General features: G+C 32.2%; 2 protein-coding genes across 2 annotated transcripts; both read left to right on the top strand.

The window, feature by feature from the left end:
- The first annotated feature begins 2,246 nt into the window (after positions 1 to 2,246).
- LOC128127705 (uncharacterized) lies at positions 2,247 to 4,185 on the top strand. The gene is made up of 2 exons (XM_052766380.1): positions 2,247 to 2,962; positions 3,855 to 4,185. Exons 1-2 carry the CDS (start codon positions 2,291 to 2,293, stop codon positions 3,930 to 3,932), a joined length of 750 nt encoding a protein of 249 aa, XP_052622340.1. The 5' UTR covers positions 2,247 to 2,290; the 3' UTR covers positions 3,933 to 4,185.
- A 5,472-nt stretch (positions 4,186 to 9,657) lies between these two features.
- On the top strand, positions 9,658 to 10,798 carry LOC128127663 (uncharacterized). The gene is made up of 2 exons (XM_052766321.1): positions 9,658 to 10,261; positions 10,335 to 10,798. The coding sequence occupies exons 1-2, from the start codon at positions 9,658 to 9,660 to the stop codon at positions 10,796 to 10,798; spliced, it is 1,068 nt and encodes a 355-aa protein (XP_052622281.1).
- The last annotated feature ends 848 nt before the right edge of the window (positions 10,799 to 11,646 follow it).

Here is an 11,646-nt window from a genome sequence, read left to right as displayed (position 1 = left end):
AAAAAATCAACTATAATAAATTAATAATCCAATAAAACAATATTTATTAATATATAATAGTATATATTAAAAATAATATTTACTAATATATAATACTTCAATAAAATAAAAAAGAATGTATGCAAAAATGGTCTTTATGGTATGGTAAAAGACAACTTTGAAAATGGTCCCTGAGGGTAAAATTGTCATTTTAAAAAAGTGAACAGCCAATCAGTTAAACTTAACGGACGAGAGACCAAAACCACAATAAAACTTGTTGAAAATGACCAAATCTGTAACTTTTCAAACGTTTGGACCATAACCACATAAAATAAGAAACCACGGGGACCATTTTTGCAAGTTTGTCTTGTGTTTTGGAATTTATAAAGGAAATTGACTTATTAGAGTAATTATTTTTTTTGTTTGTTCATGTTTGAATAAAAAAAATTTGTACACATTTAGGCAACGAATTTGCTGGAAGTGTTCATATATGGCTGTTATAACCGATTGTAGCAAATTACAACCGGTCGTAATGGTCATATGTGACCACTACTTACAATTTCGTTACCTAGATGTGTACAAAAAAATATTACCTAAATATGAACAAAACGAAAAACTAATTACCACGATAAGTCAATTTTCCTTTTCACTAGCAGTTGATTCTAATGTCTGCAATATTAATAGATTCAGTTAATTTTTCTTAAAACAATATTTATGAAAATTTATGAGTATTTAAATTGACTACGACATATTTGTAGTTGTTTTTGGTAGCATAATTATCAAATAGCTTTATATATATGAGATAAGAGCAATGTTATCGATGCACATAAAAAATCACTTCTATTTTTTGTATATTTTAAATTCATGTAACATGGAACAAACTTCATTGAAGATGATGTTCTTTTTTATGTTATTCGTCTCCATCTCTAGTATTTTTTTTTTGTCTTTATTACAATTCTCTGGTTTCTAAGTGTTGTTTGTTTTTCACTAACGAATTGAACATGCTTTGCAAGTATGCAAATTCAAGTGTTTCGGCTGACATAGTTGTCGGTGTGAGTAGTTGGTGTGACGCGGATGATAATTGTCATATTTATTGTCGAGTTGTTATGCCAGCTAACAATATAGTTTTAAAAATATTTAGCATTTCAGTTAAATTTATATGAAATCAAAAGTATAAGCTAAAATAAAAGGAGTTAAATTGACTTGTCAAAGTAATTACCTTTTTGTGTGACTGTTACGACCGGTGTTAATTTGCTCAAATCCTTGACGCATTAAAAATTTGATCAAATCCTTTATAGTGTATGATATAAAATGATATAGAGCTAGGTGTGAGACCATGTATTACATGAGTTTATTTTAAAAAATATATATATAGAATTTTAACAATTTGAAAATTTTGAATTTGTAAGAAAAATAAGAAAAATTTTGAATTATTAAAATTAGTGAGCCTTTAATGTATTGAATACATCTTCTACCCTAATAAATAAAAATGATTTTGCCACATGTCATTCTCTCATTCAATTGGCCACTTGTCATTTTGTCATTATTTTGAGATATATTTATTTTCCACTAGTCATTTACTTCATTTTTTATTTCCAATATATCATTAATATAACTTCCATAAATTAAAACTACCATAATGACTATTAATTTCAAATTTCAAATTCTAAATTTTAATTTCAATTTCAAATAAATTTACAGTTTAAACCTTTATGTTTAGCATTTTGTTATAATTTACCCGTTTAGTACACAAATTTGATAACTAAACACATAATTTTAATTAATTTATTTTTTGCATGTTTTTTTCTCATAATTTTCAGTTATCTTAAATTTCAAATTCAAATAAATTTTCCATTTAATCATTTATATTAACATTTTGTTTTAATCAACCCGTATAATATACGGGTCTCACACCTAGTTACATATATACACCATTTTTAATAAATACCTTACATATATATTACCTTACATATTAAATGTGAAATTTTAATTTAATAAAATAAAAATACAATAAAATGACTAATGGAAAATAGAAAATTTAAAAATTCTACAAAATGCCATGTGTTCAAATTAATGAGTAGAGGACATGTGGCAAAAAAAACTTTCATTTATTATAGTAGATATATTTCTATTGGTAAATGTTAAATATTTTATCTTTTAGTTTTAGTTAATATAAGATAATATAGATATGTGAAATCCTGATATTGAGGTAGGTTAGTATCATGCTTATCCACAAACCAAACCCTACTTTTCAAGTATCTAATAAATATACATACATCGATCATCAAGCTACCATATATAAACTCTATCAATGGCTTCCGAAGACATGATCACGCTTAAGCTTTTAGTCCACAAGGGAACCCAAAAGGTCTTATATGCAGAAGCCCCTAAAGAGTTTGTGGATTTCCTTCTGCACTTGTTCTCTTTGCCTCTCGGCACAATCAACCAACTCCTGGGCTCCAAACATATGGTCGGTGGGTTAGGTAAACTAAAAGAAAGCGTCGAAAGCCTTAATCCGATTTACTTTCAACCTGGCATCAATAAAGATAATATCTTTAGTTCCAAAACAGCGTTCAATGGGAACATGTTTCTGCTGTTGGATGATGTTTCTGCTAATGAGAGATTACCGGTTACATCAACAAAAAAAGTCTACACGTGTAGTTATTTTGGCATAAGTAGGAACGGTTATCAACATCAATATTGTCTTAGTACGACTGAGAATCCGGCTACTTTGTGTCCTACTTGCAGCCGTTCCATGAATGTCCCTTTGAACCTCATTGGAACACCGGTGGTAAATTTAAAGGAAGCTGATCAGGAGAAACCGAAGGCAGGTTTTGTGAAAGAAGTGGTGACTTATATGGTGATGGATGATTTGGTGGTGAAGCCTATGTCCACTATTTCAAGCATAACTCTCATCAATAGTTTTGCAGTCAAGGATCTGAGTCAGCTTGAGGAGAAAACATTACCTTTCGGAAAAGATGAGGTAATTAGTATATTTAATGATATACTTTCTTTAATGAAATACATGTACATACGATACGATGATTCTTTTACTTATTTATTTGTTTATTTTTCCTAAAAATCGACAAGGACCATTAACTCCCCCAAGATCTACCCTCAACCCTCAATGAATACCATTTCTCCATTAATTTCTCTTTCTTTTACACTATAACTAGTGACGAAAGGCTTTTTTGGCCTAATCGCTCAAAGTCACCCTCAACGCCATTTCCAAATGAATTTGGGTTTTCTAGCTAATTCATTTTCATGGCATAAGGTAAGAGAACCATGGGATGTCGATTAGATTTACATTACATAACGGAAGAAGAAGGTCCAAGAAGAAGGTAATTTTGATGTGGAAATTCATAGGTTTGAAATTCATGCTTTTGACTAGAGCTTTCCTGGAATGGTGACGAGAGGTTGATGTTGGAGAAGCGGGTGTGATGGACTTGGTTGCATGCTCACCGGCAAATTTCAAATAGAGAGGTGGGAATAGCCTCGAGTACAAAACTCTTGATAATATAAAGTGGAAACCCAAAGAACGGAAAACCCAACTATGGTCGACACTTATTAGATTTAAGACATCCTAATGGCTTTAATTTATAGCCTAATAATAGAACTCAAAAAACTCATAATAACATGAAAACTTCTTAATTAATTAATGGTGTTTATCAAGATAACACCTTAATAATGAAGAAAATTCAGTTTGCCCAGCAGCAAATGCTAACACTTTTCAAAAAAAGACTGTGTTAGGTTCATCAAAATCATATAATGCAAAATAGGGCTTTAAAGCAATATCAAACATGTTTTAGTACTGTCAACTTTGTTGTCTATATATATCTCTCTTGATAGGCATTTATTTGTTTAAATATTGACAGGCATTGACGCTCTTGAGGGCATCTTTATCAACCAATGAAGTGCTAACCACTCTATATCAGAAAACAAACGATGCTTAGATCATTGTTCTTGCTATCTTTTTGAGGGCTTTGACTTTAATTTTATATGACTGTTTTCATGATTTGATGTTGTCTATGATCTTCTTATTTAAGGTTTGAACGGTTAGATATTCTGCTTTAATTTCCTAATGAGGAGTGTTACTATATTTTTTGTTTATGAATTATGACTTTATTTGATTTTGTCCTATCTTATAATGTGTAAATTTAATAAGTATGCAACAGAAAAGGAAAAATGTACATTCTTATATGTATATATTAGGTGTGACATCCATGTATTACATGAGTTTAATTAAAAAATAAATATAAAATTTTAATAATTTGAAAAGTTTGAATTTATAAGAAAAAATGAGAAAAATTTGAATTATTAAAATTAGTGAGACTTTAATGTATTGAATACATTACATATATAAACCTTTTCTAATAAATACCTTACATATTAAATATGGAATTTTAATTTAATAAAATGAAAAATAAAATAAAATGACAAGTGGAAAATAGAAAATTTAAAAATTCTAGAAAATGCCATGTGTCCAAATAAATGAGAAGATGACATGTGGCAAAAAAACATTCATTTATTATAGTAGACTAGGCGAATGCCCGCGCGTTGCGTGGGATATAAAAAAAATATTTTATATTAAAAATAACTAAAACATTGTTATTAACAATTAAATAAAAATTTCATAAAAATATAAAAAATGATTTTTAGTATAGTTATTATGTTGAACTATATTATAAGAGATAATGTTGGAACTTGAAGATGTTTTTTATATACAAAGTTATATGATTAAAATATAAAAAAATTAGTTTTTAAAAATAAATAAATCGTTATTGTTATCTATTAAATAATAATTTCATATTAAATTAAAACGTTTATATTAAATATTATCATTATGTAGAAAATACGATAATAGAAACATCTTTTTATCTATCTTAAATTTTATCATTCTATACAACATATAATAATAGAGACAACTTTTTATCTTAAATAGTAAAAAAAATGTTTTGTATCATAAATATTACCATAATTATGTAGAACATATGATAATAGTGACGTCTTTTATAAGGTTAAAACTTTAAATTGTATTACATACATGGTTGTAAAACTTGGCTAACACAACCAAATACTCGGCATGTTACTTAAACTCAGCCTCCAATGGAAGCGAGTTTGCCTAACTCAGCCAGCCTCCAATGGAAGCGAGTTTGCCTAACTCAGCCAGAAGACACTCGGATCCTTATTAAACTTGAACCAAATCTAAAAGATATGGTCCAAAATCATTTTCGAAATTCCGAAATTTAATTAGTCACTTGTCGACAAAGACAATCTCACCAAAGAATACACTCAACGTCCTACAAAGTTAGATGCAAGGAAGATCTCATGGCCTAGTCCCTTTAAAATATTTCATAACCTTTCCTATTTATAGAGGAGAATACATTCTCTTGTTTACTCTCACGATCAATGAAGGATGAAGACATTTTAATTAAACTCATTTCTTTATTTGCCAATAATTTCATTTTGTTAAATAAAATATTAAATAATAAATATAAAACGTTATCTAGAAAATTTATTGTTCAATAGTTCAATTTTTCAGTAATCTCGTAAGTTGCTATAAAAAATGAAGTTTTTATTGAATAACTTTTTGTTAAATCCTAAAATCATAAATTCAGTTAGGTACTTAATATAGAAAGTTTGTTTATGTAACAATCGTAAAAATTAGGTCGAGGTCCACCGTATAACGACCATAACTAATTGTGATGGAGGACTTAATGTACGATGTTCTTATAAAAATAAGTATATATTTATAATAATAAGAATCGTTTAATATATATTATTATTGGAATGCGACTTATTATTGGAATACGACTAGTTATATGCTAATAAAATCAATAAGATACATACAATTATGTTTATGTAGTGAAAGAGTTATATTTATAAAAATATCTAAGTCCTTACAAATGTTATATGTAATAATAAGGGGACTTGATTATTATATGACAAAAATATAACAAAATAAATAGGTATGAGATGTATGTATGTGTGTATATGGTTAGATGTCTCGAAAGTTATCCATAAAACCCCAAGAATCCATTTATGACACTACACCAATTTAAGAACTAGTACATACAATTAACTCTTAATATAACAAGAATTAGCATTGAAGGCCAAGTCAACTCCTAAGAGTCTACCTCTTCCTATTCACGTAATTAAGGCATTCCAACCAAAAATGCCTCAAATTCTCATTATGAAGGAAGTACCACTCATTAAAAGAGGTTGCTTTAAAGTCTCACTTTGAAGTACAATGTAAATGAGAGACTTTAACACACAAACACATTCACCTCACGTTTCCTTTCTTCTTTCTTTTCTCCCTCACATATTTCTCCACTCATGGAAGTTACTAGTACACATGCATGATGAATGTATGACAAAACTTCTAACTTTCCTCCATGAGTCAAATCCATCTTGAAGCATAAATACCCAGCTATGTTATAATTCTTTTCCTTTACACATTTCAGCCCCAAACTCACCAAAACACCTTAGCCTACCTGTTCTTTCTTTTCTGCATCGTGATCCCCAAGAACACCTCTATTCGGAGGTGTTGTGCACCTGTTTTTCCAGAAAGAAAATAGAACAACAAAGCTGTCAATTTTTCCATGTCTTTGCTGACAATATAAGCTCCAAACACTCAGAGGGTGTTTGTTTTTTCTCTGCAGGTCTACGTGACCTCTTCTGTCTGCGAGGCGCAGACCACGCGCAGACATAATGGTTTGCAGTCTGTTTGTTTTTCTTAAGTGCGCAGACATAAAAACGTCTGCGCGAGGTCTTCACCACACAGATATGGGATAGCATCTTCTAAAGTCTGCAAGCCCTTTAACCTAAAAAAAACGCGTCTTTTTTTTTTTTTTGTTTGCTTCCGCCTCCAGTCCTCGTCCAACCCTCCCAGAAAAACCCTCGATCGATCGATCGTACTCCACCTTGCATCGACCGCCACCGTCGCAACCCTCCTCTCCGATCAAAACCATCGATCGCCGCCTTCCTCTCTGATCCGGCGTCCTCCGATTTTCCGACCATCACAGTCGATTGCAGCAGCCAGCGAACAACAAGGTCACAACGACAACTTCAACTAGCGACCAAGCGACGACTCCTCCCCTGCTCGCCGCCGTTAACCAGCGCCTCCCCTGTGAAGCCACCGGCCGGAGACCGTCGCCCCCACAGCTACACCGGAGACTTCGACCTCACAGCTACAGGTTCGTTTTTTTTTCCTGCTGTCAGTCTTCCTTCTTCTCCCGACTTTCTGTTATTCCCTTCTTATCCGTTGCATTGAAGCTATAGTTCAGAATTTATGTTAATTGATGCATAACTCATAAAAGAGCTGTAAAATAAAAACATTTGTAATGAAAGTAATTTATCTTTGAATGTGAAATTGGATTTGATTTTGAATGAAATACCGAGATGTTAAACTTGTAACATCTCCAGCTTGGTCTGTTTGATCGAAAAAGTCCAATTGTGTATGTGTTTGTGCTTCAATTAGCAATTGAACCTAGATGTTAAACCTGTAACAGTAGCACCCAAATTTTCTGTTTAATTCTGTTATTGTCAAGCCTGGGCATGCCTCCTGTTGTTTTGAATGATGTTCTTATGATGCTTATATGATACCTTGAATGTAATTTAGGTTATGTACACCAACAATGTTAAATTTCCACTCACCCATATTATCAACAATGCTTATAATTAGAATTGATTGTATTACTTAAATATGCAGTAATTCAAAGTTGTATATATATATATATATATATATATATATATATATATATATATATATATATATATATATGATTATTGATTGTGTATATTTATATGATAGTGTATATGTATATGATTGTTGATTTTGTATGTATATGATAGAAAGCATCAAAAAGAGACATAAGTTTTGTTTATTTGATAGAAGTAAAGTTTTTGTCGTTAAAGTGAAGTTTATTTGATTTATAAAGTTTAGAAAACTTTGAATTAAAACACTCTAATTGAGGTTATTTATAATTGAATAAAAAGTTTCACATTATTGTGATTGAAAATAAAACAAAATTACAAATTTGTCGTGAAAATAAAAACTTTTTCTTGAAATAATGATGTTACTTGTTCACTGTTTATTGTTATTTGGTTATTAGAGATCGGAGAAAAACAACAATGGACCAATGAGCACTTAAAATGCTTATTGGATACTTGTATTGAAGAAGTAGAGAGTGTTGGTAGAAAAGGATTGAGTTTGCAGAAAGATTCATGGATAAGGCTTGGAAGAGTTCTTAAGGAGAAATTTGGGGTTGAGTTGACTCAAAAACAAATGAAAAACGCATATGACAATCTGAAAGCTAAATACACTGGATGAGTATATTTAAAAAACAAAACCGGTAATATATACAATTCTCAAACAAACACTTTTAATTTAACAGCCGAGGAGTGGGATGATTTTAAGAAGGTACATATACATTAATATACAATAATATATATATATATATATATATATATATATATATATATATATATATATAACATTTACGTTTGAAGTTGCCAAATATTCTTATACTATTTCTTGTTACATTTGGGTTTAGGGGCATCCGAAAGCTGCTTCTTTGAGAACAATTCCACTGCCTTTTCCAGATCTTTGTGCACGTCTTTTTGTTGGAAATAGTGCTACTGGTAATTTTAGGAGTTACTCAACCCAATCATCATCAGTAGCTGGCGCATCCTCCTGTCGTGTTCCACCACTTCAGATCACCGCCACCCCTTTTGATGCAATGGATGATGATGGTGTTGACACTTCTCATCATGAGCCACCACCTTCTACTGCTTCACCTTCTGCAGCTTCACCTTCTGCTGGTTCACCTTCTGCTGCTTCACCTTCTGCTGGTTCACCATATACTGCTACACCATCCAGTAACCCCAACAAAAGGGCTAAACCCTCAACTCCTGTAGCTCCTAGTGCCTCACCGTCTGCTTCTTCACCTGATGGAACTTCTGTTACTGCTGACGATTTAGCATTTGAAATGAAGAAAGCTCTACAAAGTTTGACTAAAGGGTATACAATTCCTCAGTGTTTAGAGAAGTTAGAGGTCCTTCAGTTAGGCCCTACAGATCCTTTACGCTTTGTCGCATATCATATTTTTGGAGGAACCATGAACATGAAAGAGATGTGGACTGCATTTGCCCGATGTTCCCGAGATATTACGAGGGTGGCTTGAGATGACGGGTACCAGTTTAGGAGTTTCGAAGGATGGGAAGATTGTTCGATGATTTTCTAGTGTTGAAAGTATTTGTTATGTCTCTTTGCCCTTGTTGGAACTACTTTGTTAAATGTTTTTGCCTTTGTTGGAACTATTTTGTTAGGACTTTTTTCCCTTGTTGGAACTACTTTGTTAAATGTTTTTGCCTTTGTTGGAACTATTTTGTTAGGTCTTTTTGCCCTTGTTGGTACTTGAAATATGATTAATGGAATGTTTATTTGATACTTGAAATATGGTTTATGTAATGTTATTTTGGCTTGAAATATGATAAATGGAATGTTTATTTGATACTTGAAATATGGTTTATGTAATGTTTTTTAAAGTTCTACTTTGTTGATTTTAGGTTCATATGGATCACGATCAAAAGTTACTTCTCGTAATTCTAATGTACCTATACATCCGTTATTTTTGGAAGAGGGGTGTGAAACGATTGCGGGATAATGATTCGGAAATGACGGGACACGAATACACATTGGAGTTATTACACCGTAATCGTTTACAATGTGTTGAAGTATTACGCATGTCCCGTGAATCTTTTGTACGACTATGTGCTCATTTTAGAGCAAATTACTCATTAAAGGACAGCAAACATGTATCAGTTAAGGAAAAGATGGCTATGTTTTTGATGATGATCGGACATAATCAACGTTACGTGATTATCAAGCGGAAATTTCAACACTCGAAGCAAACAATTCATAAATTTTTTTATGAAGTGTTGGAAAAAATGATGCTTTTCGCACAAGATGTTATAGTACCAACATCTTTTAATCCGAATCCAAACATTCCAGGACATAATAGGAGGCTACGAAGGGTTTTCAAAGGAGCAGTTGGTGCACTTGATGACACTTTGATACATGCTGTTGTCCCTGCTAAGAAACAAGACTTATATAGAAGTAGGGGAAAGGGAGATTGCTACCAAAACGTATTGGCAAAATGTGACTTCAATATTATTTTTACATTTGTTGTGACCGGGTGGGAAGGGGTAGCGCATGACTCTAGAATATTATCAGAAGCAGTAGCCGATCCACAAGCATCATTCCCGTTTCCACCACCAGGTAATTTTTTGTTTTTTTTTTTAATATTTTAATTTTAATTTGAAAATTGATTAGTGTTTTGCATTTTTTTCAGACAAATATTATCTTTGTGATGCCGCGTATGCACACACTCGAGGATTTATGGCCCCTTATCGTAATGTGAGGTATTGGTTTGGAGATTTTCGTCAAAGACGTGCATTGACCAATAAAGAAAAATTTAACCATGGACATGCAAAACTTCGGAATGTCATTGAGCGTGCTTTTGGTGTTTTGAAAGCACGTTTCCCTATATTGAAGAGGATGGCACCATTCCCGTTTGTGACACAAAGAAACATTGCCATGGCATGCTTCGCGCTTCATAATTATATAAGGAAAGAAGGATTGAGTGATGAGTATTTCGCACGATACGATGAACCCAATGTCCCGTTTCGAAATAACAATGTGGCCATTGATGATGATGAAGACGGGATTCCAACACATGGTACTGCAGCAGACGGTGAATATATGACTCAGTTACGTGATGAAATTGTTGATCAGTTGATGCACAATATAGATTGAATTGTTTTAAATGAAATTGTTATTGTAAAACATTTTTTTTATTGTATGACTAATTTAGTTGCATGAATTTTATTTTCAATGTTATAAGACTATTATTATTAAAATTTTGGTGTTGAAAAATCATTTTAAGTTTGTAAAATAATTTTATTTAAAATTCAGTTTATTTCAGCAGCCTGCAGACGTTAAAAAACAAACAGTCTTCTTATTGCAGACTGTAGACGTTTGGTCCACCTCTTCTGCTGCAGAGGCTTGCAGATGTGGTCCACAGACTGCAGACATTTTGGCTTCAGAAAAACAAACAACACCTCACTGTTTTCGCCCCTACCTGCTGCTCTCTCCTTTGTACGAAACAGCTTCAAAAACAGAAAAAATTAGGAGGCAAAGAGGTTGCCGAAACAGCCCCTGCCACCTTTTCGCTGTCGAGAACCACCAAAACGGTGGAAACACTTCATGTTTTCTTACCTTTTCGACCCAGTAACAGTCCCATAATCATCATTTCAGCAGGATGGAATAGTTTCGGGCCTTCTTCCAAGAGTTGGTGAAGAGTTACGACAAGAGATTTCCGAGAAGTCAAACCAAACCGAACCGAAAATCACGCTCCAAATGTGAGTCTTTATGGCCCCGTTTTTACATTTTTACTTATTTGGGGGGAGACACATACTTGAGTATTTTGATATAATAAAATGGCAAAAAGTTTATATGTTACATGCATGCACAGTTAGTACTAGATGCAAAAATTGTTAGAGTCAATGTTTATTATAGATACTATTTTTACAAATGACGTTTGTTAAAAAGGTGGTGGTTAGTAATGGTTATACACAAAAATTTTATAAAATGTTAGACATATT

The sequence above is a fragment of the Lactuca sativa genome, chromosome 8, assembly GCF_002870075.4.
Source record: "Lactuca sativa cultivar Salinas chromosome 8, Lsat_Salinas_v11, whole genome shotgun sequence".
Taxonomy (NCBI): Eukaryota; Viridiplantae; Streptophyta; class Magnoliopsida; order Asterales; family Asteraceae; genus Lactuca; species Lactuca sativa.
This window is presented reverse-complemented; position numbering and strand designations above follow the sequence as displayed.

What these genes read in the sequence shown, in the direction of transcription:
- LOC128127705 (XM_052766380.1), top strand. Translation starts at nt 2,291, where the DNA reads ATGGCTTCCGAAGACATGATCACGCTTAAGCTTTTAGTCCACAAGGGA. An exon ending in TACCTTTCGGAAAAGATGAG is followed by an intron (nt 2,963 to 3,854) that starts GTAATTAGTATA and finishes AAATATTGACAG; the next exon opens with GCATTGACGCTCTTGAGGGC.
- LOC128127663 (XM_052766321.1), top strand. Translation starts at nt 9,658, where the DNA reads ATGACGGGACACGAATACACATTGGAGTTATTACACCGTAATCGTTTA. An exon ending in ATTCCCGTTTCCACCACCAG is followed by an intron (nt 10,262 to 10,334) that starts GTAATTTTTTGT and finishes CATTTTTTTCAG; the next exon opens with ACAAATATTATCTTTGTGAT.